Raw genomic sequence first — 27,962 nt, 5'->3', positions numbered from 1 at the left:
TAAAATGCCCTTTTCCCTATCTCAGGGGAATCTGAGAACACATTAGATTAAAACTCAAGAAAAATCAACAGGTATCACATAATGCAAGAAATAAAGTTTTGTTTGATTAGCCCATTGAAATGAAGGCCTATAGCAAAGCCACAATATTAAAACAAACAAGGACACTTTATCCTGCAGGACAATTGTCCAGCATGTCAAATCAGAATGACTCATATTAAAAATACGAATCCTGTTCCAATGCCTGTTAGATCTTTCTGTTGACTTCAGTGTGCATTGGATCAGGCCCTTGAAGAGGAATAAAGAGGCTTGATCAAGTCAATTATAATTATCTTCCCACTAACTTTTCAAGGCGGTAGTCATTTTAGTTTATATATTTTTAGTAATTTTCCTTAACACCTAATAGTTTCAACATCTGGCCCAGTGCATGGCTTGCCACCATTTTGTGGGGCAGGGTTATTGCACTGTCTTCTTGTCATCCGTTGTCCTCCAGAGCATGCAGACCAGCTGGACCAGCAACCCCAGTTTCCATCTATAGTAACATCTGGAGAAACCGTGAAGAAAGAAAAGGGTGTCACAACAGAGGTTTCTTTTCAAACAGGGTGCTCCCAGCTCACACAAATCATACCTACATGCAAACACAATACCCCTCGTCCACATTACTAAGAATATCTTGAACTATTAAAACTGGACAATTATTTAAAGATGCTAATTCTCTATTCATTGTTGATGGTGCTTGTTCAAACTCTGCATTTCATTCAACTGGGAAAATGAAAAGACACAAGGTGATTTTACCTCTTCTGTTTGAGACTAAGGGAGTCTGAGGGAGCTGAAGGACACAAACTGGGATCACTTTACATTCTGAGGAGTCAGAGGAAGCTGTTAGCAGGTTTATGTTTAAGTAGCAGGTGGCCTACTTTATCTTACTTTTTCTGCCAGACCCCCTCTCTTCAAAACATCCCATTTTTGGCCAGGACAGTCCCTTTTTTAAACCCAGGCCCAGCTGTCCCGACTTTTTTTTTTTTTTTTTTTTTTTCCAAAAGGAGGCATTTGTCCCGTTTGCTCTTGCTGACTTGATCAGTTGACAAGAGCAAATAGGACAAATGCCCACTTTTGTCAAAAAAGGTAGGGTGTGGTGCAGAGGAACGTGGAGGCGGGAGAGCAGAGATGCCAGCCCCTTGCAGGGGAGGACACAGAGTTGCGGGGGGTGGGGGGAGGGAGGGAGAGAGCATTCCAGCATGGGGGGAGGAGGCAGCAGGGTTCCAGCAACCGGGCAACAGCCTCCTGAGGGGGCCCCCGCGGGGTTCCAGGGACCGGGCAACAGCCTCCTGAGGGGACCCCCGCGGGGTTCCAGCGACCGGGCAACAGCCTCCTGAGGGGGCCCCCGCGGGGTTCCAGCGACCGGGCAACAGCCTCCTGAGGGGACCCCCGCGGGGTTCCAGCGACCGGGCAACAGCCTCCTGAGGGGACCGGGCAACAGCCTCCTGAGGGGACCCCCACAGGGTTCCAGCGACCGGGCAACAGCCTCCTGAGGGGACCACTGCAGGGTTCCAGCGACCGGGCAACAGCCTCGCGTGGTGGGGGGGGGGTGGGGAGCAGCTGGTGGTGTCACATTTTCTCTTTAGGAAATATGGTCACCTCTTCTTAATCCTGGACATGCAAGTGACACATATTAAACTCTTTAGATTCAGTAAGCCAAACTCAATGCAGGTGAAGTTACATGTTGATAAGTATCTAATGGAGATTTTACTGCTAAGGCATACACAGTAAGCAGACCTGAACAATGTGTAAGTGACAGCAATTAAAGACTATAGGACTCACTTAGAATTAGCTATGAAGTTGTCCCTGTGCCCTGGGAAATTTTAGCTGAAAATGTATTTCACTCTGGCTTGGATAGGATACAGTCATTTAGATTGAAAACTGAAGAAATGACTGTAAATGAAGGGCAATGATAAATGGCAATGTACCAAATTACGGGGATCTACTGTAGCTCTGCAGGGATTGATGTAAAAACTAGTCTTATTTAACATTACAATTAATGATCTGAAGGAAATAAATAGCAATTACATTTGCAGATGATATTAAATTGGGAGGAGTTATGAACACTAGTCTGGAGAGAAAAATTATACAAAGGAACCTAGGGACATTAGCACCAGGGGTGGAAAATAACAAAATGAGATTTGACTGGGAAAAATTAAAATGTGCTGTAGTATAGCTGAGGAAGAATAATCTGACACATTTACTCAGTGGAAGGGACAAACTTGGGAAGCAGAGATGCTGGAGGAGACCAAAGGCCCATAATGGACTGCAAAGTAGTCATGAGTTTATAATGGGATATAAGTGCTGGTTTGTGCTGCATATTCAAAATCAGCTCCTCCTCAAAGCACAGAAATAATGATAAGGCTTTGGTGTGAAATCGTGTATAAAATTGCACTGAGTTCTGGACACCACAGCAACAGAAACATACCGCCACACTGGAGGGACTTCTGAGGAAAGGACCAAAGGGATGGATTTATAAGGAAAGATTAAAATCTATCTTTTAATTTTTCCATACTTTGATATACCGTATATACTCATTCATAAGCCGAATTTTTGTAGTAAAAAAGGGAAGCATCAGAGAAGGGGGTCGCCTTATGAACGGGTATGGAGAGTGGGAGAGGTGGGACGCAGCCCCTCCCCCCTACAGAGGGGGCAAGGAGAGGCAGCACAGCCAGCAGAGCCAGAAGGGAAGAGGTGAGGCCAGAGTCTCTCTGCTTCTTGCCACGCTGCTCTCCCCCAAGCCTCCGAAGCAACTGCAGCTCCGGGGCTGGCAGGCTGCAGCTGCGCCTCCCAGTCTGGCCCGCCGGAGGGCGCTGCAGCCGTGCTGCCCAGCGTTCCGGAGCATCCTCCCCTGGGCCTCCCCAGATAAGGTGGGAAGGGATGGGATGGGGAGAGTGTGGGGGTCCCCAAAATCAGCGGCAAAACTCACCTTGACTTAAATGCTCCAGGCCCTAACAGTTCCGATTCCCAGCCCTGTGCTTTAGCCACTAGGCCATATAGTTCTTGATGATTGCATAAAAAGACCAAAATAACTTACACACATAATCATATGACTGGCCATTCCATTTCAACTCTCCTTTTAGGGTTGTTTTTCTCTTTAACTTGGGATCCACATTTATTTAATCATCTTTCTAATCCCTCTTACCTTTTCTTTCTGTGATCTCACAGGCAGTACCACGATATCCTATAGGACAGATACATTCACAGCGCGTTTCTAGAAGGATAACAGTGAAAGCTGGATTACTGTACTTCACTACAGTATATTATTGTACTGAACATTTCTCTATCGACTCCAGTTTCCATATATGGGTAGGTGAAGAGGCTGCCTCTCTGGGGCAGAGACCATCTTTTCTGTACATGCAAGTGCATCACCTAGCAGAATGGGGCCCTGATCCCAGAATTCATTGTCTGGGTGTTAATGACAATAGTCATTTGAAAACATCTTTCATGGCAAATTAACCTAAATGGAATGATAAGAGGACTCAAGGCCTAATAAGTTATTTAAACAACTGTAATCACCCGAGGAATCAGTTAAGAGCTATAATTAAACTGGTTGGTACCTGAATCAATAATTTCTGCATTAGACACATTTAGATGATAACCAGATTCTCATCAAGACTTTTGCAGATTCAAATTTGAATTAGGTACTTGAAAGATATCTTCTTTTATTAGCAAAACCCACACACCATAAATCTCCATTTAGAAAATGTGTTTTTTATTCAATTTAATTACTTTCCCCCAGCATTTTCAAATCATTGTCAGCTTCAAAATGAGGGCAGCTTCCATTAAAAATGGAGGGAAGGAAAGGATACAATACTGAACAATTCTGATGATGATACCAGTACTGAGCACTTATATGGTGTTTTTCATCTTCACAACACAACATTAATTAATGCCGAGACATTAGGATGATGGTAATGATCTTGAAAGCAAAGAAAGAGACTTAAAGACATGAACTTTTCTTCTGATGAATAATTGAGGTGGGAACTGTTTCTTAAATGTAACTGATAAAGACACTTGCTAAAATGGTGTTAATTTGCTGCTGCGGCTACTGAACAATGGAGATTTATGAATGAAATTGCTCTTTTTAAAAATATATTTTCTTTATAATGTTAACCAGGATGAACAGGAGAACGGAATGAACACAGATTACCAGCCAGTTAAGCCTCCTACCTACAGCTCCCCTGTTCGTTTATACTAGAGACGTATTAGACGTGAGATTCTACCTTTCAAAAAGGCAATTCCATTGCCATGGCATGGAGCGCAATGACAGGAACTGGTCTCCAGCTGAAACTCCACAAGGGCACGCTTCATATTTTCCCTTAGTGTATTTGCATTTGCAAAGTCCGTTGCAGTCACCAGTTCAGACAGGGGTTCTGCCTAAGCAGGAGGGAGAAAAGAGGGGAAGAAACAAGTGTTGTATTCATTCCAAAGGTCAAGATGTTTTCATAAGGTCAGCCCTGCACTGCAAGCTATGGTGGGACCTCAGTTTGTGAACAAAACGTAGGCCCTGTGTTAATGAGATTTGTGTTCCGTGGAGATACCAATAAAAGCTTTCTAAAATGGGAACGTATTAGTCCTATCAGCTGTGCAGAGCAGCTACAGCTTTGGGAGAAAGAGCTGGACTTGCCTCTATTTTGTGCATCTTCAGCAGAATAATTATGTTAAGTTCCTGCTGCAGGGACAAATTCTGCCACCAGTTACACTTCTGCACCCCCACGACTATAATGGGCGTGCACACGTGTAAGTGAGGGCACAGACTGAACATCATGGGGTTGCCAAGGGTAGAATTTGATACAGAGTAGAACCAGGTGTAACGGAGAATAGAATTTGCCCCACAGATTCTTCTTGGCAGATGATAACACAGTAGCCAGTAAGAATAAAATCGGAGAATTCCTAGGATAAGTTTGCATGTTTGGTAGTTACAATCAAAGGATCAGTTCCTCAGTTTGTATCACCTGATGATCCAGCCCAAAGTCATTATTGTAAGCTGAGCAAATTTGCTATGCGTGCCATCAGGACACAGCAAACATGAAGTCCCACAATACCATTTGTACAAGGTCACGTCATTCAGAGGACAAATGCATTTTAAGGAAAAAAGGTACTTTCTTGTTACTGCCCCTGTCTCTCCATTTCTCAACAATGATCTTTGATCCACCTTTTACTTTTTGAATTCATATCATATAAATAAGGAAATGCCTTGAGAATGACCTGCCAAGTACTTTTAGTAGATGATTTATGAACTGCTTTGCTTTATTTTTTCCCTGTGGAAGCATTTTTAGGGCTCATGTTTAGTCGCACACTACTGGTGCTTTTGATCTTCATACTCCTCCAGGATATCAGCAGGCCAAATCCAAATTATATCAATCTGTGGTTTCTACTAGCTGATCTGGTCACTGATATCAGGTTAGAATCTAAAGAGTTAGGAAAAAAACCTAGCCTTAGTTTGTCTTCAGAATTTTCTTTAAATGGGATACTTGGACAAGTACAGACACTGAAATCTCTGGGACTCAATGCAATTATGAAATCATGAGTAGATTACCTGAAACAGTTGATTTTATATCTTCCTTTAAACCTGAGATGAGTTCTAGTTAACAAAGAAATGGATTATATTGTCAAAGCAGAAGATTTGAGTGGATTGAGGGCAAGCTGAAAACATGGACATTATGTGAAATTTTTATTAAAAAAAAGGGGAAAACCAACATAATAATCAGTGCCAAGCCAGAGTGAACTATGAAGCCCTGGAAAAATAAACACCTATTTGACCAATACAGTCAAATGTAGAAAGGGCTGCTCTAAAGCCCGTTGAAGTCAACAGTCTTTCTGTTGGCTCAGGGGGCTTTGGATTAGTCCTTGAATGCGTAGATTGCCAAAGTATTAAACATATTTCCACTAGAGAGAAAATAAACACTAGCTATGGGCTCAATCTAAGGACTTTTATCTGGATCCAGATTTCAAATGAACACCCCAAAGCTCCAGTGGGTTTGAATCAAGGCTTTTGGGTTCAGACTAGAGCAGGCTGAAAAATGGCTTTTTTAAAGAAAATTGTCTGTGACAGAGAAAAGAACACATTTTCATCAAAAGGTTCCACAGAAAATTTAGACATTTCCATTTTTCTAATTGACAAGTTTCAGTCAAAAAACAAACAAAAAAAACGATATAGGATTTCTGCCACAGTGCCTCATGGGAGTCATAGTTCAGCTGCCTTATGCCCTCATTCTCCTCCCTGGCCCAGGCTCTCTGGCTGGGCTACATCTCCCATGATGCACCACGGTCTCCCCTCTCGCTGAGACATCAGCGCATCCTGGGGAGTCCCTAGCTACAGTGCATCATGGGAGATGTAGCCTGTGCAGGGGAACCAGGCCTATAGAGGAATATGAGGCACCTAAGCTACAGATCTTATGAGGCACTGAGAGGCGGGGTGCGTGTGTATGTATGTGTGTATGTGTGTGTGTGTATTCCAAATCAACATTTTTCCACTTTTTAGAATACATTTTGGGATTTGAGTGTTAGTTTTTTTTGACAAAATATATTTTTTTTTGTGAAAAACAGACACTTTTCCCCAAAACATTTATTTAACCAAAATCCAATTTTCCACTGAAGAGCAGTCCAACAAAAAACAGCCCTAGTGCAGGGCCATACCCAAGAAGAATATTCTTCTGCCCTCACAATAGTCAACCAAACATTAAATGAACTAATTGTGACATTCAAAATTATGAGGCTCTACTGACATTTTTTCCTCTTGTTATTTTTCACATTCATGCTCCTCTATACATTCGAGACCTGGCCAAGACTGGAAGTAGGAAAGCCTAGTAAAAATCTATTCTCATGAGATTCTATCTTAGTTTTACAGATTTATGAGCTTTAGATAGTCTGGACAAACAGCCAGACTCTTTGATGCACTCCTTGGTTTTCTGAACCAAACAGAATTGCTACTATACAGTGCATGGTAAATATGGAAGGCAAGGGTAATTCAGAAAAAAGGAAGGTCATTTTATTACACTCTAATATTAAATGCCATCAGGTATATTTCTAATACAGCACTGCCTAGATTCTTCAAACTTCAATTATCTGACATGCCTTGTTACCTAAAACAGGTCAATTAGTTACTCTGAAAATCTCCCTGATTATTCAAAACCTCACTTATCTGAATGAATTCCAAGTCCCCCATGGCACTCGATTAATTGAGGCTCTATGGTGTATTATTTTCAGTACCTTTAGCTCTATGATTTCAGGATTGTACTGTACTGCATCTCCCCACTCCTGCATTAGCTGAGCAGTTGGCAGATCTTTGTAGGCAAGTGTCGTGATATGCTCACTCCCTCCTCCACGAACAAGGACTATGAAATCTTCCACAACTTGCTTTTGCCTGATGCTGTCTGCAAACAGGGGTAAAGCGACCAGCTCAGCTTTGCTATTTCTTTGTGGATCACAAATAAAATAAAAAGCTAGGAGCAAAGTGGACTCTGCCAGTTACATATCCCATTTAGAAACAAAACGGGAAAGTGACCTTGGTCACAATTATTTATATAGAGCCAAATATCTGGCACTCCCTCTGTCTTAAAAGGGAGTGGTGTCTGAGGGAGGACTTCAAGATTTGGCCCATAGTTTTTCTTTTGACATTACTGTAAATGAAAACAAACAAACAAACAATAGATGCATTCACAGATTTTAAAGGAAGGAGGGGATCACTTAGCCACAGGGGAAAGAATAATAAACCAGCCTCCCCTTACGGGGGCTATCACTGAAAAGCACCAGAAACTGCAACTAGTGCAGGGTGCAGCACCTCTTTCCTGAGTAAAGGACTTGATCCTGCTTCTGTTAAAGTCAATGGTGTGAAATCAAACTCCATAAAACAAAGCCCATTTCCTGCGTGCAGATCCATTTTACGTCTGAAATTGAGCATATATTGCTCTCACATAAAAAAGAACATACAAAGCACAAGATTATTTGATGTTTACCTCCAATTTCATTTAAAACAGCCTTACAGCCAGCAGCTGACATTCCCAAACTTATATAAACTCCATAGACATTTCCACCAACTTTAAAGCCATGCTGTGCACAGGACTGGATGTCACTTAAAGAGTAACCTAAAAAACACAGTAAAACAACACATATTTATAAAAACAACACTCCATTTTAAGCACTTTTTGCTGAATTTTTTTGCCTTCCCCCTCCCCCAAAGGGAATTTTTAGGGCCCAATCCTGCTCTAAAAATGGATCTGGTGCCCTCAGCTCCCAGTGACTTTGATGGAGTTGAGTGCTCTCGGGATCAGACCTTTAGTAAAGAAAAAATTTCCTCTCAAGCGTTTATATGTTTTTGCTTGCGGGGCTACATCAAATGTCATGGAATTCCTGGCACAGAGGAAGTGGCACATTACAAATAATGAGCATCATAAAGATATGGTTACCCCTTTTGACCCAAGCCCTGTTGCAAGTTACAGGTTTGCAAATTAATGACTAAGGGCCCAATCCTGCCTTGCCATCGAGCATAGTGCTTACCATGCTGGGTGACTTAAATGAGATTCCTTAGGGCTGTAAACCATGCATTCAGTAGCAAATGTTTGCAGGATTCGGCCCTAAATGAGTTAGCAGTTAAGGTCCCAATTCAGCAGTGTACTTAACCACATGACTTACTTTAACAAATTAGCAGTCCCATTGAAGTTAGACATGTGCTTCAGTACCTAGCTGAACTTGGGCCTTAACAAGCAAGGATGATGCACTACCTTCACTTCATCAATGACAGCCTCTCTGCCAGCAATCACATGTGACAGTCACTCACTGCCAGGGAATACTACTAGCACTAAATTAGTGCTCACTGGACTCAATAAAAAGGGATTATCCTAATTAAATTACATTCCAACATTGGCTATAGAACTTATCAAACTGGCAAATAAAGTTAGATTTCAGCTTTAACATCTAACTGGCACCTTGGCAAATCCATCTGATGGACCCTCCATTCACGCTTATATTGTTTATTTTGACTGTAAGATCTTTGATTCAAGGACTGTCTCTTGCAATGTGTATGTATAGTGCCTAATCTCGTGATCAACTGGAGCTTCTAGACACTATTGTAATCCCAGTAATAAACAGTAATAGTAATATATTGGTGTTTAGATGTGAGCTTCTAGAAAAAATATATAGCTAGAGATGGGCCCAAAACAAAACCTCAGATCTTGAATACCACTGAAATTCTGAGTGCCTGAAATACAGATGTAAGTTCTGTCCCTATGGCTCGAGTCTAAATATAGCATTACCTACTAATGTACTACTCAACAGAAGAGCAAACAGATAGTGGATCCTGCTGTGTAACACAAAGAGTACGTTTGCAAATAGGCACTGAAGGCTGTCCCTGAACCTCCAATGCCAATGGGTAAACAAAATAATGCTGCTCATCCCACAACTCTCTGTGTTCCACACAAACCCTTGTAAAGGAGCACGAGTCAAACAACTAGAGCAGCATCCGGCAGAAAAGTCACCCAGCAAATGACTGTCTCCTAGATTCCTGCATGCTGGTAAAGTTATGGAGGCTAGAGGAGTTTCACAACTACCACTTGTAAAGCACTGAATAGAAGAATGTAGGTTTTGATTTTCAAAGCCAACTAGGGATTTAGCCATGGGATTCTCATTCTAGTCAGCTTTGGAAAGATCAACTGCAGGGCCTGGTATGCTGAAGCGATAAGCACCAGCAGCTCCAGCTGAGGTTGATGAAAGCGAAGGGTGTTCAGCACCATTTGAAAATTAGGTTCTTGGGTTTACATACAGAAGGGGAGAGCATTATCTTGTTCAGAATCTCTTAGGGATAATGCTACAGACATCAGTGCCCCTGCCTCCGATAGCCTCATCTCACCCCAGGCTTACCCCCTCTCTAGCCACAGAGCCTAATCCCCACAGAGCAGCGTCTGGAGGTTCAGGTAGGACCAATGCTGTGGAGGCGGTAACTGGTGTCCTAGGTAGGAATGCGTGTGGCAGCAGAAGTAGTAGATCTGACCCCAAAGCTTTAAGAACTCTCTTTCATTAAATGTTGTATAGTACTGGATACACATACCTGCCTTGTGGAGTTCTTCGCTGTTCACAACTAAAGTATATTCGTAGATGCCGCCAAGAGTAGCTTCAGTAATGTAATGCGTCCCATAATCTCTGTAAAGTTCTCTGTATTCACCATAGCTGTACTCTAAAGGCAGCTGATGGAGTCTCTGCAGGAACTCATAATGGAGCATCAGAGTCCGAGGCTTCAGTTTATAACGGGCAACATCCAGCTCAGAACGGGCGTGAATAAATTTGCTGGACTACATGAAATGTAGACACACAACAGCATCCAAGTGAAATGAGGGACATGGTTCTCCATGCAAAGTATGTTACCTCAGTGAGTGTTATATATACTGTCCGTGCATTGTATAAATGGATGTTACTGGTCTGCATTAAACAGCTCACACAAATCTGTATACTCTACATAGATCTTAATTTGTAAAATGTGCCATTACCAACACGTAAAGTGAGGGAGCAACTTTACACAATGGAAACAAAGACATTCCCTCAAACAAACTATTGTCCAACCCAACGTATATCCTTCCCCTCCATACCCCTTTTGGGACAAAAGCCTGGATAATAAAATGGGCTTTCCACTGTGCCCTAAATGCATTCAGACTCAGGTTTGTTTGGGCCATCAAGGGAAACACTTTCAGGAGCTGAGGATCTTTCAATTTAAAAAGCCTTGCAACCTGGATAATCAAATCTAGGCCCCTTATCAGGCTCAAAGCAGGACTCACTGGGTGGAATTCTGTGGGCTGTGTTATGGAAGAAGTCACACTAGGTGATCATAGTGGTCCTTTCTGTCCTCAAAAATCAATGAATGTGTGAGTTACCCCAGGTTCTCCTTCTCTCTCTAATGGTGTCTATTGCAGGAGCTTCTCGGGCCCTTGGTGAGCAACACTTCGAACAAAGTGTAGTTCTACTGATTTCCTTGGAGCTAAACTTCAAAAGCTGAGGATCTAGTCCTATATTTTTTTATACACATATACACACATGTACATTTAAACTTCACACCTCAGGTGTTAACTACTAAACTGAGAACAGTTTTAAGTGGGAAGTCACTTACAGTTGCAGAAAACTTTTTCATCCTTTGAATGAACTTCTTGAACCTGTTGTCACTATAACTGTAACCAAGTTCAAACACTCCTGGTATCTTTATTCCAAAGCCAAAGCTAGTCTGCGAAGCTTTTGCCCTGAGGATATTTTCTTCAAAACTTGAATAAGATTCGTATTCAGTCAATGTAAATTCATATTTGCCTTTGGTCTAAACAAAAAGCAAAACCAACACACTTTATTTCTTGCATACTGATTTCATACCTGAAGCAGAGGGAAGATGTCTTGATAGTCTTGCAACAAATATACTTTTGAATTAGTGCTTGCACTTTGAAGATGAAAAGCCTGGTATAATTGCTAATTATTATTATTACGACAATACCCCTTGATTTGCAGCACAGGTTAATAAAATGCAGATGAGAGCTACTGTCTCCTCCGTATTGCAATTACCTACGTCTTAAAGTCCATGAAAGTTTAAACAAGTTTAAAATTGTGAAAGGAACAAAGCTTGCTTAATAGGCATCACGTATCAAATCACACTAGACAACACACAGCATTAACTTCAATGGGCTTTTAATCAGGCTCTGTATCTTTGATGCCCATTAAAGGTAAATGACAAGTCTGAAAATTACTTGGGTGCCTGCCCTTTCATACAGTACGTTCTGGATATTTTAAAACAATAATACTTATTTGCACTTCTGTAGCCTCCTATAACCATATGACTCCTATAAGCATATGGTGTGGATTGCACCCTCAGCAAGTTTGCAGAGGACACTAAACTGGGAAGAGAGGTAGATATGCTGGAGGGTAGGGATAGGATACAGAGGGCCCTAGACAAATTAGAGGATTGGGCCAAAAGAAATCTGATGAGGTTCAACAAGGACAAGTGCAGAGTCCTGCACTTAGGACGGAAGAATCCCATGCACCACTACAGACTAGGGACCGAATGGCTAGGCAGAAAAGGACCTAGGGGTTACAGTGGACGAGAAGCTGGATATGAGTCAACAGTGTGCCCTTGCTGCCAAGAAGGCCAATGGCATTTTGGGATGTATAAGTAGGGGCATTGCCAGCAGATCGAGGGACGTGATTGTTCCCCTCTATTCAACATTGGTGAGGCCTCATCCGGAGTACTGTGTCCAGTTCTGGGCCCCACACTACAAGAAGGCAGTGGTGAGCAGGAGCCGGTTCGCACCAGTTAGCGCGAACCAGTTATTAAATTTTGAGGCAGTTTTAGAACCAGTTGTTAACCCGCTTCCCTGCAGGGGGCGCTGACGCTTTGATGGGCTCCGGCCGGGAAGTGATGTAATTCCTCCTCCGGCCACCGGGGTCGCTGCGCTGTGGGATCCATGTGGGCTGCCGCCTGGCCCTGAGCACAAGCCCTGTTGCTGCTGCCCCTCCCCTGGCCCCAGGGCTCCCGATGCTGCTTGGTGGGTCCCCGGCTGCTCTGCTGGGCCTGGGCTGCGTCCTGCTGCTCTCCCCGTGAGCACCCACCACTCTGCCTCCAGCCACCCCCGCACGCCCTGCCCGCAGCACCCCCTGCCGCACCCCCTGCCTGCAGCCAGCCCCTGCCTCCAGCCACCCCCGCAGCAGCCCCTGCCGCACCCCCTGCCCCCAGCCAACCCCGGCACACCCCCTGCCCTACCCGCACCACCCCTGCCGCACCCCCTCCCTGCAGCCAGCCCCTGTCTCCAGCCACCCCCGCACCCCCTGCCCTGCCCGCAGCCAGCCCCTGCTGCACACACCCCTGCCCTTCCCGCAGCCAACCCCTGCCGCACACACCCCTGCCCTTCCCGCAGCCAACCCCTGCCGCACGCACCCCTGCCCTTCCCGCAGCCAACCCCTGCCGCACGCACCCCTGCCCTATTTCCAGCCAGCCCTGCACCCCCTGCCTGCAGCCAGCCCCTGCCGCACCCCCTGCCCAGTATCCAGTCAACCCCTGCCACATGCACCCCCTGCCCTGCTCACAGCCAGCTCCTGTCTTCAGCCACCCCCGCACCCTCTGCCCTGCCCGCACCAGCCCCTGCCGCACCCCCTGCCCTGCACCCCCTGCCCTGCCTGCAGCCAGCCCCTACCTCCAGTCAGCCCCTGCCCTGTCTCCAGCCACCCCACACCCGCTTGCCTCCAGCCAACCCCGCACCCTCCTGCCTCCAGCCAGCTCCGCACCCCTTGCCCTGCCTGCAGCCAGCTCCACACCCCCTTGCCCTGCCTGCAGCCAGCTCCGCACCCCCTTGCCTCCAGTCAACCCCGCACCCCCTGCCCTGCCCGCAGGCAGCCCTGTACCCCCTGCCTCCAGCTAGCCCTGCCCCACGCCCCTATCTGCAGCTGGCCCCACGTCCACTGGTGTCCTGCAGTTCCCAGGGCAGTAACCCTGCACACCTGCTTCAATGAGGGGGGCAGGGAGCAGCTGGCACCCACACATGTGCACACCCTAGGGTGACCAGACAGCAAGTGTGAAAAATCAGGACAGGGGGTGGGGGGTAATAGGAGCCTATATAAGAAAAAGACCCAAAATCAGGACTGTACCTATAAAATCGGGACATCTGGTCACCCTAGCACACCCCCAGGGAGTGGCAGGGCCCCACACATGTGAAACAGAGCTCGTTTCTAGTTCAGGCCCATCTTTTTAAAAAAGAACTTTAGACAGGGTTAACACACACCCGTATTTTCCTGGACAGGTCAAGTTTTTTGGTTCTTAAATCGCCGTCCGGGAGGAATTTTTAAATTTTAAAAATTACTCCCGGGAAAATACGGATTTATGGTAACCCTGTTGGTACAAAAAATACATACTGGGGCACATCCCTTAAATCAGAACTTTTTATAGGGAACCGGTTGTTAAGATTTTGGCAGCTCATCACTGCAAGAAGGATGTGGAAAAATTGGAAAATGTCCAGCGGAAGGCAACAAAAATAATTAGGGGACTAGAACACATGACTTTTGAGGGAAGGCTGAGGGAACTGGGATTGTTTAGTCTGCAGAAGAGAAGAATGAGGGGGGATTTGATAGCTGTTTTCAACTACCTGAAAGAGGGTTCCAAAGAGGATGGATCTAGACTGTTCTCAGTGGTAGCAGATGATAGAACGAGGACTAATGGTCTCAAGTTGCAGTGGGGGAGGTTTAGGGTGGATATTAGGAAAACCTTTTTCACTAGGAGGGTGGTGAAACACTGGAATGGGTTACTTAGGGAGGTGGTGGAATCTCCTTCCTTTGAGGTTTTAAAGGTCAGGCTTGACAAAGCCCTGGCTGGGATGATTTAGTTGGGGATTGGTCCTGCTTTGAGCAGGGGGTTGGACTAGATGAGCTCCTGAGGTCCCTTCCAACCCTGATATTCTATGATTCTATGACTCACTGCCAGCACGCCCCTGGTGGCTGGGTGTAGCATAGGAAGCTCTTCTCCTTTAGTGCCCTGTGGTGACCAGCTTCTCCTTGCAACTCGGCCAGGTCACACAGAGTCTCACTCCTTCTGGGGTAAACCAGCAGTCCAACAAATAACAGTCCAACATCCTGTTGAACTTTCAGTCTGAGTCTGGACTCACCAGTCCTTACGCCTGATATCAGGGGGGCTTCAACAGTCCTTACACCTTGCAGGGGGGTTTCCGTTCCACCTTCCCTGGTGGGCTGGTAGGGAAACCCAATGCCCTCCCTCTCCCCTGGAGTCCAGACTTGAGTAGGAAGTCAAGGCCTCGCTACACAGACCCCTGGCTGCCTCCCTGGACCACCTCCTGCCTTGCCCAGTCTGCAGCCTTTGCTGCAACCTCTTTCCTGGCTCCCAGTGTATCAGTACCACTCTTCCCAGGCCTCGTCCACGGGCCCACTGCACAGCTTCTTAGCATCTGGTTCTGCTGCAGGAGAGTTTTCTCAACTGACTCAGCAGGAGTCTTCATGCTCCCTGCAGATCCGTCAAGCAGCATGCTGAACCCTGGGGTGAGCTCACCAACTCAGCTCCCTGACTCCAGCCAGGCTTCTCTCACTGAGAGAGACCCAGAGGTCTGCACTCCTTCCTGGTTTACCCCTAACTGAGCCTGGTTCGGCCCTTTTAGCTCCTCCCTCCAGCTTTGACACTTACGACAGGTGTAGCAGGGCAAGGCTGATTGCGCCCTCAGATTCTCATTAACCCCTTCAGGCTCAGTGTGGAGTTGGCACATCCCATCACAACCTCCTTTCTATCAGAGGACCTCAAGGTGCTTTCCTCACACTGCCCCTTGGATGTCAGTATTTTCACACCACTTTTATGAATCAGGTTTTTGAGGCAAAGAGAAAGTAAGGCCCTGATCCCCCACCGTTAAAGTCATTGGGAGTTTTGCCATTGACTTCAGTGCGCAGAAGATCAAACCCTACCTGAATTTGCCAAAATTCACATCAGAAATCTTTGGCAGAGCCAGAATTAGGTCCCAGATCCCCTGATTTCCAGTCCTCTGCCTGGACCATGAGATCATCCTTCCCCTGAACATGCAACTCAGTCAAAATAAAGTCTGTGCTGTGTGCAACAGCGAACAATGGTAAAAGTGCCCCACATTGCATGTTACCATGAACACAAATATTTCACTTTCATGATGGACACTGGAATCATTCCTTTCTCCTTCCCCTACAGTTTTATATTTAATAATCGATTTCCTCATATTATGAGCATTACTATTTCAGGCACCCATTGTGTACTGCATCATTATAGAGAATCTCTGAAATCTAGTTCACTTTCTTGCAAGCAAATCAAGGAAACAACAGAACCTAGCTGAGAATTTTGGATGGCTTCATTACAGAAACTTTACTTTTTCATATTTGTGACATTTAGAGAACATATACATGATTATTAGAATATAACAATAACTTATTATGTTCCCTAATATTTTCAAAGTAGGTCAAAATTTAGTCCTAAACCACTTGACCCCAATTCTTGAAATTCATTAAAATGTTATGTGTCGACACGCTGCACTGAAAACTATTGGAAATTTAATTAAAGTTTGCTTGCAGAAAAAATATCTGATTCTTACCTCTGGGGAGTAGCTTTCTACATTGTATGGTTTTCTAAACCTGGTATCCATAATATAATGTGGAGTACACCCCCCAGCATAGTACCTGTGATCAAGAACCAAACCTTCCAGATTGTTCGTGAGGATATTTAACCTGTGTAGGAGGCATAACAGTGAAACAATAACGTTTATAATTTAAGTAGCAGCAAAATATACAATTTGGCTAAGAAAGGCAAGGTTTTTTCCCTATTTCCTTTTGTGCCTGCCTATTTTGTTGCCTAGGGATTCTGTCATCAGAACTTTCCATCTTCTATCATCCACTCTAAGTGGTCTAGGAGAACCTTCCCATCCAACAAGCAAATGAAAGAGGGAGTCATGTTTTGAAACATTGCTGAAGATAATATTAACCACAGAAGAATTACATTCAGTCAGCTGGGACTGACATTATGGCATCATACCATCAGTGCGAGCAACATTTGTATACTTTACCCAGCCAATAAACGTACATGGAATTGAAATTGTGCTGGAAAGTAAGGATTTGGAGTAGCTCTTTCAGGAATGGCAGAAGGGGCAGAGGTGGGCAAAATATACACTAGGTACTGGATTAGATCCTAAATCCATCTGTAAACAGTAAACATGCAGTCTGGCAATCTTTTTATGTAGGGAGAATGGCTTTTTTTTGGTGATGGGACCAAGAGTTCTCTCTTATTCACCACCATCACCGAAGGGTGAATCCCAGTGGAATCTCATCTAGACAGTGGTGCACAGTCTCAGGATATGGCGCTAATCTGAATGAGATCATGTTTAAATAGCAGTGAGCATCACTAGAGGAAAAATCACAAAAGAAAAAATACCGATGAAATTGGGAAATCCCCAGAACCTATAACTGTTATGTTGTGCTCCAGGTCTTTGTTAGTCCTCACTTTCCTTAGTTTGGAGTCAAAAAGTTGCATAAAAAGGTCTCCGAAATTGTTAAAATTAGCTTCAATCTTAGAACAAAGTGAAAAGTGGGAAGGTACACTAAAATTATATGACTGAGCAATTGTGGCTTCAAAGAGATGAGAGGCATGTTTCTGTAAGAGTTCAAATTATTTTTTAATTTGTACTACGGTATGAAGCAGTATGAAGCATCAGTGATGACACACACAGCAGTAACATCTTCAGAGAGTTGCACAGAAATGAGCATTTTCCCTTTAATGTGATTTTTACAATATGAAGCAATATTTTTTTGGGGGGTGCATGTGAAGTGAGATTAGGGGACTATTTTCCCACAGTAGGATCTTAAAGGCAGTTATCATCCTATAAGAGTTGGATCATATTCAACCACCCCAAAATTCAGGATTGTTTAGTTCTTGGGTGAAATTTTGCGCCCTCTGAAGATGATGGCGAAACATCCATTGGCTTAAATGGGGCCAGGATTTCACCCTGGGAGTTTTGTTTCCATCCATTTCAAATGTAGAGGTCCACTGCAACATATAAATCTGAATCCAGATTCAGATTTTAAGCAGTCCAATGCTCCAGGATGTTTGTGTGACCCTAAGAGCCCTTCAGTGCCCACTGACAAAGAGTTCACTATCACATAACAGCAACTCCTATCAGGCCTGACAAACTCACTATACCTAACAAATTGCTGTCATAGTATTTATCTCTAAAGAATGTTGTTTAGAGTGCCAAATGAAAGCTTATATCATACTGGTCATCATAAGCATTGCGAGACGTACATATGGTCATTAGTCAAGAAGGTGTATGTATGTACTAAAAATATGTTTGAACCATGTAAACAGGTAGGGTAGATAAACCAGTTTTTCCCAGACAAAGCAATGTTTATTTACCTGCCTGCCTCCAATGTCTAGCTAGCATTGTGCAAATCAACACAAAGCAAGCTTCATTTGAAAGACAACAGGAAAAGCAAGTTGCCAGGAGAATGAGAAAGACAATATGGCATCAGCACACTGAAGAGCAAAAAGCAGGGGAGAACAACTTTGTCTGGGGGTACACATCATAGGGATACATTCCAAAGGTTTTCTGGAGCCTAAGGAAGAGGAAAGGAACTGAGGGACACTCCTGGCAGAGAGGAGTGAAAAATGAAAAATGTGGATCCCGATTTGACTGAAAATCAGCAATGTATGCAAAAGGACTGAGGGTGAGAAAAATGCTTTAGCCAAAAGACTGTAGCTGGCTAAAGGTATTGTGACAAAGTTCCTGCTCTACCTTGGTGGGTCTTGCGCTTATTGGCGGATTTGCTCACCTTGGAGCTTCACGGCAGCCCTCAGCTGTTTTTCTGAACCCACAGTCCAGGTCGACTCCTCCTGTGTCTGACCAGGAGTTGGGAAGATCTGGGGGGAACCCGGGCCCGCCCTCTACTCCAGGTTCCAGCCCAGGGCCCTGTGGAATGCAGCTGTCTAGAGTGCCTCCTGGAACAGCTGTGTGACAGCTACAACTCCCTGGGCTACTTCCCCATGGCCTCCTCCCAACACCTTCTTTATCCTCAGCACAGGACCTTCCTCCTGGTGTCTGATAATGCTTGTACACCTCAGTCCTCCAACAGTCCGCATTCTCACTCTCAGCTCCTAGCGCCTCTTGCTCCCAGCTCCTCACACACACACCACAAACTGAAGTGAGCTCCTTTTAAAAACCCAGGTGCCCTGATTAGCCTGCCTTACTTGATTCTAGCAGCTTCTTGATTGGCTGCAGGTGTTCTAATCAGCCCGTCTTAATTGTCTCGAGAAGGTTCCTGATTGTTCTGGAACCTTCCCTGTTACCTTACCCAGGGAAAAGGGACCTACTGAGCCTGGGGCTAATATATCTGCCTTCTATTACTCTCCTATAGCCATCTGGCCCGACCCTGTCACAGTATGTTTAATCTCTTCCCAGTGCTTTATATTTTTGTTTTATTTGTAACCAGTTCTGTTTCCACTACCCTTACTCAGCTGTTACTAAAAACTTCTCTTTGTTTTACCAGAAGTAGAATTCAGTGCTGTAATATTAAATTAAGTGTGACTACTCGGTTTAATCAAACAAGCTGGTGTGTACACTGTCTCTCTGCAGATAGCAAATTTGGTAATCTCTGTGAGTGTCAAATGATGGGCTGGATACCCCAGAGGAATGTTCTTCCAGGGACTCGGAAACTTGGGTGCACCAAGTGTTACGTGCAAGGCAAAGTGTGGCCTGGCAGAATCCTGAGAAGTTTGTCTGGGGTGGCTAACAGACTCTGCTGACAGGGAGCTCTCACCTAGTTTAGCACCAGCAAGTCTCTCTTTTGCTAAAGCAGAGGGGTAACAAGGTCACCCATAGGTCTAGGTGCCCCGAGAAAATGTCCCACTTTGGACACAGGATTTTGATTCAGGCCATTCTATAATTTAATCATGATTTAATTTTCTTTTCAAATATCAACATCCCCACCCAGTGTTTTATTTCAGAGCCAGATATTTAAATAGGCGTCATCCCAGCCTCCTGGAGGCCAGGCAAAATTTTTCATACACATAGAGTAGTTATCAGGCCATATTCTGATCTCGATTACACCCATGTAAATCTGGAGTAACTCCTTTGACTTCAACCCACACAACAACAAAATCCATGATTTCTCAGGTGTCCAATGGTTCAAATAACAATGATCTGTAGATGTTTTAGAAGGTTTGTCGTTCACTACCTACCCACCCAGCTTTGGCACAATTGGCACATTTCCAGAAGAGAATAAGTGAACACACTACCCTACAAAGCAGCTCCCTTCACATGACTACTGGCAGGCTAACTACCTATGCCATGTGGAGCATTACAACCAGACAATTCATTTAGTGTGTTCATTGCACACACTGATGTTTTTTGGTCTCAGTGACTGTTATTTACTAAGGTTCCAATGAAAACCTTTTCGGGTCAGTATGAATTTTTCCAGTGGGCTTTGGATCAGGACCCAAGACCCGTCAATTGTTACAACATTTACAGTTTAATATTTAGCAATCTGAGACTACATCAACATATTTTCCTTATCTGAAAGGGAAGTGCAGGGAACTTTAACCATTTCAGGTTACTATATGTCTCCATTCTCAAGAAGTCATTTAATTAAATTTGCTATGTTTGGTTTATGCAAAGGATGCCTACTTACCCTCTTGCCAGATTCTCTATTGCCCAATATTGCTCCATCTTCTGGTTGCATTTTCTATACACCTTTTTACAGTTTTTTTCATCTGACTGATCCCCACAGTCATCATCTCCATTGCAAAGCAACCTCCGTGTAATGCATCTTCCTAAGAGGCAACATTGAAATTGCTTAATTAAGAAGTCCTTTACCATTTTTATTATTAAAAACTACAAAGCCACAGTCGTCACCCCATAAAGCTTATAAACTAATAGAATACAACATGTTGATGAGAGCTGGTTGGAAAATATTTTGTTATCCGCCCTAGAAATTTCTACTTTTCATTAAAAAAAGTCTGAAAACTGCTAAAAAGTGTAAAATGGATACAAGCTGAAAAAAAAGTTAAGTTAGTTTGTTTCTCCAATGGAAAAATCAAACACTTTTGATTAGGGCAGAAATTTTCTGCAAAAATTTTTGTTTAGTCAAAAATCCAATTTTCTTCTGAAAAAAAAAATGTCCTTGGAAATTTTTCCACCAGCCCCAATAATAAATAATTATAATTATTTTCTTACGTATATGATTGATTACAAGAACAAATAACTTGAAATTCCAATGAACTAATTTGGGACATTTTAAATGACAGGATTAATTAAAATGAGAGAGGAGCATACTGGTAACACATTCTTAATAAGAGAAATAACAGACATGAAGGCTGCGTGTCTATCATTTCTTTTATTATTATAATTGCTCTACAGAGACCTCAAAAGAATTCTATGAATCAAGGCAGAGACAGAACAATTTTGTTTTCTCATGCTGTGTTTTCCATCCATAATAAGATCCTTACAACTGAGATGTTAATGAATTATATAAAAATAATACCTCACTCTTATATGATGCTTTTCATAAGTAGGCCTTTAAACACTTCACAATCTTTGATGTATTTATTCTCACAACACTCTTGTGAGCTAGGGAAGTGCTTTTATTCTCATTTTATGGAAGGGGAACTGAGGCACAGAGAGGCTAAATGTTTGGTTTGACCAAATAAAAAAAAAATCAGTTTTTCATTTTGCCAAGAAAAAACAAATAATTGTTATTTCCAGTCAGCCGAACTGAAAACTCAATTATTCACCCAGCTCTCGTTATATTTCCCTTAATCTCTTTAGAGGGCTCCACCAGTTCCACGAATGTGATTGTGAAAAGAGAACTAATGAATGCTACAGAACAGTAATTTATATGGGGTAGGCAGAACTGCCACGACTACAACAACAAATCCATATAAAGCTTTTCCCTTATGATCTCAGGCATGTGCAAAAATCATGGGCACATATTTTGCAGCTGCTATCTGACTTTTTGAACCACTTTTATGGCAGCTTTTATTATCAAGACTATTTTTTAATTTCCTACTTTCCAAAACAACTGGATTTTAAAGAGATGCTCAAGATTGGCAGACTGGAACTTGGCCTACATTACAGTTAAAATCACAGTCATTTGCAAATGTGATGTAAGTGCTGATACACTTTGGGCCTCATCCTGGCATACCTTTACTCGGGCAAACCCCATAAAAAAGCAAAAAGCTCTTGTGAGTTCTGTCATTAATTTCAACAGGAGCAGGAGTGTCCCCCAATTCAAGAACTTACCTGTAATTGCACATACAAAGCCTTCGCATCTAACTTTATTTCTGCAAGGACGGTTTGTAACACAATCTTCGGTTTCTTTGTCAGAGTAGTCACACAGGTCTCCATTGAACTGAGAAGGCCTTTCCACATGAGCAAATCTGTACTGTAATGACATAGAAAACATTTACTCACCTGTGTAGAATGGATGAATTTTATGGTTCCTAAATTAAAATACAAACTTCTTGTATTGAGACATATTTGCTATAGGAGTAACACCAAGAAAAACAGTAAATATGGCAGAATTTTGATTTTCTTGCAATGGACCTAATTTAAAAATTAATTTGGGGTAGTTTTCATTTTATTAAACAAGATTTTCCACACTTAGTAGTGTTGGAATAAAAAAATATAGTTTTTAGTTTGTCATTAAGATAGATTTTGTTTAAATAGGACTAATCGCTCGGAGTGCGAAAGAATAAGGAAGGGTTCAATGGCATTTCCCTTCTTTTAATTAGAGTTGGTAATGACACCTCTTGTTATTCTCTGTCTATCTGTGTACTTACTAAACCTTCCACACCATTATCAATATTTTCCTGACCACACCCCGTGAGGTAATTCTCTGATCCATCCAATAGATTATCCTTCTGCACCTTTTCCATTTCCTAGACAAACTCATAACTGAGAGTCTTCACTCCTTACACAGCTGGAGCATCATTACTCTGACTGCAAAGGGCTGAAGCAAGACTGACGTGGGATAGCCACTCTAAGAATGGTTATCTTAACCTGTTAACAAGTGATCCTGTGCACTGTTTAAAACAATGGGATTTTTGCCATTGACTTCATTAGGAACAGGATCTTAGTTTGAAGCTGTTCCATATATAGAAAATGCTCAATGGCAGGTAATGAAAAGAGTCTCCCAGCCCCGTGAGGTGTTGTGTGACCTCAATTCCCATTCAAATCTAGAGTTGCTGAGAGTGCTTAGCAACCTGCAGGAGCCCTGTGATCACTGGCCCTATGTGTGAATGCTCCCGCCAAAGGACTATGATCACTTGCTACTTTTTATAAAAGACAGGAAAAATTAATGGCCTGTTCCTACACTCCCTTACCGCAGCAAATTTCCATGGAAGTCAATGGTAGCTATGTTTAGATAAAGAATTGCAGGATTGAGCTGACAAAGGTGAAGCGGAATTCCAAAGCAAAGGGTTGCAAGCCCCACACGTCCCAATAAAAAGAAGAGTTACTTGCCGGGAACTCTGACATGAATTTCATCCCTGTGCAGGGAAGCCTAGCACAAGGCCTAGACGTGCACTTAAGCCCTAGGAGGTCTCTTGTGATGCTCCCGAGGTACGTAGGTCTTGAACATTGCCTGTGCAGATTCTCCCTGCAGGAGATGTGAGGGGCCATGGGCCAGAAAGAGTGACTCCATCACTGAGTCTTTGCAGAGACAATATTATGAAAGACTGTCTTGCCTTTTAGTCTCTCGTATTTCTCATGCTTCATATTAAGGTCATCGATACTCACTCTTTTCTTTTGACAGGGGTCACAGGTGCTCCACGATGACCAGCTGGAAAGCACACAGTCAATCGGCTGCGGAGGGTTGTTTACTGATCGGGCCCATCTGCCTTTGGCTAGGCTCACATTGACTCCATTTAGCCGAAGGAGGGGTTCCCTTTCACCACTAAATGTTCACAATGAATAAAAACTTGAGTGTGTAGGATTACAAAGCTAGGAGAATGGAACAGAGGCTGTGTGTGTGTGTGTCTCTCCACATTAAAACAATCTCTTTGTTGTGCTCTACTAAAATCTTTCATGCAAAATACAGAGTTGGCTACCGATCTCACACTGGGTATACAACTGTGCGGCTCCTGATTTACACTGTTATAACTGAGAGCAGAATCAGGACCATAATGTTTTAATTTGAGTGTCAAAGGGTAAGGTATTATCTAAGTGTAAAACATCACCACACAAACATACTGCTCTGTTCTATTCAGGTTCTCAAATCATGCCCATCACCATGGTCTCAAACAAGGTAATTAAGGATACAATCACGACTTGACAAAAATCCTGCAGCTGGATCGTAACTGTAAACACCATGGTCTCTCCGAAAGAATTAGCAAAAATTGATTTTGTAGCAGACTTGTTTATCTAAAGGCCGGACAAAATTCCACTGGAAACTGCGTGGGTCGCTTAAAGCAATGGGAGTGTCTGTTGCTGATGGTCCTCCAAGCAGCTTTTACTGTACCTTCCATTTGTGAGAAATGTTGGTATTATTTTTCGCAAAAGTATGTGTGTCTCAGTTTCCCCACTCACTTTTATATTGTTAACCAGTGTGTGAGAATGGGTTAGTTTCTTTTCTGGGACAGAAGAACAGAAAATGGAGTGAGTGGGTGGGAGTCAAGTAGGCAGGTCAGTGTGGATAAGAGTATGTCATCATATGAATGGAGTTACCTTGAAGATACAATAGAAGACCACCGACCAGGCATTAACTTGTAAAGACTGCCAGCCCAGGGGGGCAGAACATGAAATGGTGTGACTGGAGCTTGAACCAAAGAACTGAGGTGTGAGCAGACTGCAGTAAGAATCCTGCTGTCCAGGGCTAGCTGGTGGGGCTGGAGGGGTGCATGTGTCAATCCTGGATGTTTGGGCACGAGAGAGAGTTTGGGCTGCCAGCCTGCACATGCACGTAGGCTTTGCTTTTCCATTCTACTCTGAGGACACTAATTACTGCATTCCAGTTGTCTAATAAAAGGTGTCTTGTTAGGAAACATCTGTCCTGAGTCTCAGCAAACATCTGCTGGTTGCACAGCTCCAAAGAGGGTAAGTCTCCAACAGGAGCCAAGCTCTTTAAGACCTGTTGAAGGAGTCATGGTGAGAAACAAAGTGCTGAAGTCTGCGACCCAGTCAAAAGTGGAGATCCAGGGCCTAGCACGAAGAAGAGTATACTCCTAAAGAGTCTATGTTAAGGTCTGAGGCCTGGCATGGCTTGTGGATCCATGACACCTACTAATAGCAAACTAAAAATCCCTGTCTTTCTATCAGTAATTTGAAAGTCTCAAGGGCATCTGTACATTTATTCTCACCAGTGACTTTAATGACAAAACAGATGAAATTAATTCATTTTACCGGTGGTTAATCAAAAAGTCAGTCAACCAAGATGACGATTTAGATAAATAATGCAGAATATTTATAGTTGCTGGTGGTGATTTGTTAAAAATGCCAATCACTTCTCTTGGAGAGGTGCTGAGACAAAGTCTGCTCATAGCGATACTGCTGTGAATCCCAGGCAGTTCCACTGACTTCACTACACCAGCTTGACACTGGTGTATCTGGAAGCAGAATTTTACCCACACTGTATAAATCTTTTTTCCAAGTATGAAGACTGGTTTTAAATTAATATCTATAGCCAAGGGCACACTGCACTTTCTCAACTATGGATTAAAAGAATGTGCATATTTTTTTTCAAGAACATTGCAAAGGACTTTTTATTCTAAAACTTAGAGCTCAATTTTGTCTTGAAGGCCTAAGCCCTGATTTGGGGTTGATTGACAACTGCGCCCTCTCTCACCTACAAAAGAGTTCCAGGAACTCCCAGGGAGCACAGTAATTCTATCCTCTCTCCTTGGCTTTTCTGTTTCCTGCAGAGCTTACCAATGCTATTCCCTAAAGGCCTTAGGAGTTTGGGGGGCCTGATGTTAGATGCCTCCTCCACACAACCCACTATCAAGAAGCAAATTGCCCCATCAGTGCCCCCAGCCTCCACTAGCACAAGAAATGCAAAAAAAATTAAGCTGTGAGGAAGACCCTCCTGTATAGCAAATTATTCTTAATATTGTGCATTCAATATTACATGTAAAAAAGAAAGAGGGGAAAATGATCAGCCAGCTATGTAGTCCAGGTGCTGGGTTTTGTTTATATGAAATGAGGACCAAAAGGTATTAGACCAGTTGAGAAATTTGGGGTCATAGTAGCTAGGTAAAAAAAGGAAAGAGCTCTTATATGATCTAATACTCCATCCCCTGGCAAGTACCAATTATATTCAGATAGTAGAAGAGCTATCAAATATTAGCCTACATTAATTTTCTTTTGACCCCTAAATCAAGCTTAAATCTAATAATCCTCAAAATGCCCTTGTGAGGTACACACAGTAAATAACTGCACTGCAAACAGATTTTCACTTCATCACAACGTGACTACAACATTTTGGCATGTAAGATTTATCAGACTGGATTATTTTTTTCAAGCCAGTCACTTCATAATATGCTTAAAAACAGTGCCTTTTCTTACTTCACTAGAAACTCCAAAATGGCTTCAGATGACATTCCTTATTCACCATAAAAGGAAAAGCAGAGGGTCAGCGTTACATTTCATTATCTATCATGTCATTGCATGGATATTTATTCAAGAACATTCACTTACCTAAAGCAATGCACAGTTAGGAAGCCCAGTACTGCACAAAACAGAAACAGTTTCACTGGGTACAAGAGAAGTATAGTATGCGATATATTCATGATTCTAAGGTAATATCAGCAAATATCACTGGCAATCCTAAGCCACCAGAACTCCAGTTCAGCCTTCTATGGGCTCTGAAAGTGGTTCAAGCAGCAAAGGGTAAATTAGTCGATCTTTTGTTTACCATGTAGAAAAACTATGACCCACCTCCTGACAAATTCACATGACAACCTTTATAGTTGCAAGCACACAGCTTTCTACAGGAAGTTCTGAAAACTCTGTTGGAGAATGTCAGAGAAAATAAAAATCAGCTTAGGAGCAATTTACATTTCTCCTACATTTGTTAGGTTTCCTCAAGGCATTGCTGAAAAAGTAAATATTTCACCAGTAAAGTCACATATTTAAATCTTGCCTTAGAAAATAGTCAATGGGAAGTGACATGTGAGTTAAAAATCTGGCGGCTAGGAGATGGGACGACTGGAAAAATACTTAAAAAACCCCAACCTATCTGTTTGTTGTTGAAAAGGAATGAGAGAGACAAGGCATGGACAGGTTTCTGCTTAATTCTGCAGTGAAACTTTCCATTCCACAGACAAGAGGCCATTTCCTGAGAAGTGCAGGCACTACACTGGAAGTTAGAAGTGTTTGGCCCTGTTTGGGCCCATGCCACTTGCGGAGTAAGGATTGCAGTATCCAACCCAATTAAATTGCCTTTCTAAAAGAGAGCCTCTAGTTCTATGGAGATCAGATCAGATAACGATAGGGGTCGCTTCTAGCCTTAAAATTTATGAATCATCTTGTATTAAATGTCAGGTTACATAGAAATTGCCTTTTTCCTCATATCTAAGGTTTTACAATGGCTAGGCAAGAGGTGACCTGGGGATAGTATTTATTATGCATAATGGGTTCCATTTTACTCTTACCGTGCTGTTCCACCCCTCTTTTTCCCCTTGTGTAGACTGAGCTCTCTGGGGCAGGGATGGTCTTATTTATGTGTTTGCATAGCACCTTAGTTGACAGCATTGCTGGTTCTGTTTGTTCATGTTTGGTGGCCATCTGGGTGGAATTTAAAGATGCCCTGGGATTCTCAGAAATTATGAGAATGGCCCCACGGTCCTGGTGAACATCTCCTCTCTTAATAAAATAGATCCCAGTGCTGAACGGATGGATCCTTCTAGGCGCTGCTGAACTCCACCTAGGTAACGAGCACCCTCAATTCTCACTGATTTCAGAAAAGAGTTCAGGGTGCTCAATATCTTGCAGATTTGTGTCCTAAGGCGGCATGTGAGCGACATCCGTGTGCAAAACGGCTGTTTCAGTGGCCTACATAGTCACTTTGGTAATTTGTCTGGGAGCACAATGTAGTAAAATCTCATTCCGCGGGCAAGTTAGTGATAGAAAAGTAAGGGAGGTGTCATTTGAATCGTAAAAATCTACAGAATCATTATTTTAATGGTTTTACCCTCTGTGGTGTGAAAGGGGGAAAACGCTGGCCACTAGCTTCAGGTCCTCTGGTCTGTGGAAATTTTGATAATATACCATCAGAAATGGGTGAAGAGTTGGATGTCATTCGAAAGCCCTTTCTCCCACGGACACGAGATGCCTAGAACAATTGTATCGATATATAGTCAAAAAATATTTACAACTCAACTTTTTTAATGATACTTTAACACAGGGACGCATGTCTGACATAAAAAAAGGCACTGATCTTTGGTAATCCTAAAGAAGTTAGCCTTGACG

At 43.1% G+C, this 27,962-nt stretch overlaps 1 protein-coding gene across 1 annotated transcript; it reads right to left on the bottom strand.

Annotated features, from left to right (window-relative positions):
• Window positions 1–389: 389 nt before the first annotated feature.
• Window positions 390–26,281, bottom strand: C8B (complement C8 beta chain). Its single transcript, XM_077824834.1, has 12 exons — window positions 26,190–26,281; window positions 23,295–23,451; window positions 21,798–21,939; window positions 20,188–20,329; window positions 16,107–16,239; window positions 11,135–11,332; window positions 10,085–10,325; window positions 7,998–8,126; window positions 7,252–7,415; window positions 4,263–4,416; window positions 3,182–3,250; window positions 390–541 (listed from the first exon to the last, which is right to left on the bottom strand). The coding sequence occupies exons 1-12, from the start codon at window positions 26,279–26,281 to the stop codon at window positions 390–392; spliced, it is 1,773 nt and encodes a 590-aa protein (XP_077680960.1).
• Window positions 26,282–27,962: the final 1,681 nt, after the last annotated feature.

This window comes from Eretmochelys imbricata, chromosome 8 (assembly GCF_965152235.1).
Source record: "Eretmochelys imbricata isolate rEreImb1 chromosome 8, rEreImb1.hap1, whole genome shotgun sequence".
NCBI lineage: Eukaryota > Metazoa > Chordata > Testudines > Cheloniidae > Eretmochelys > Eretmochelys imbricata.
Note: the sequence above shows the minus strand (reverse complement) of the source record. Positions and strands in the feature narration are given on the sequence as shown.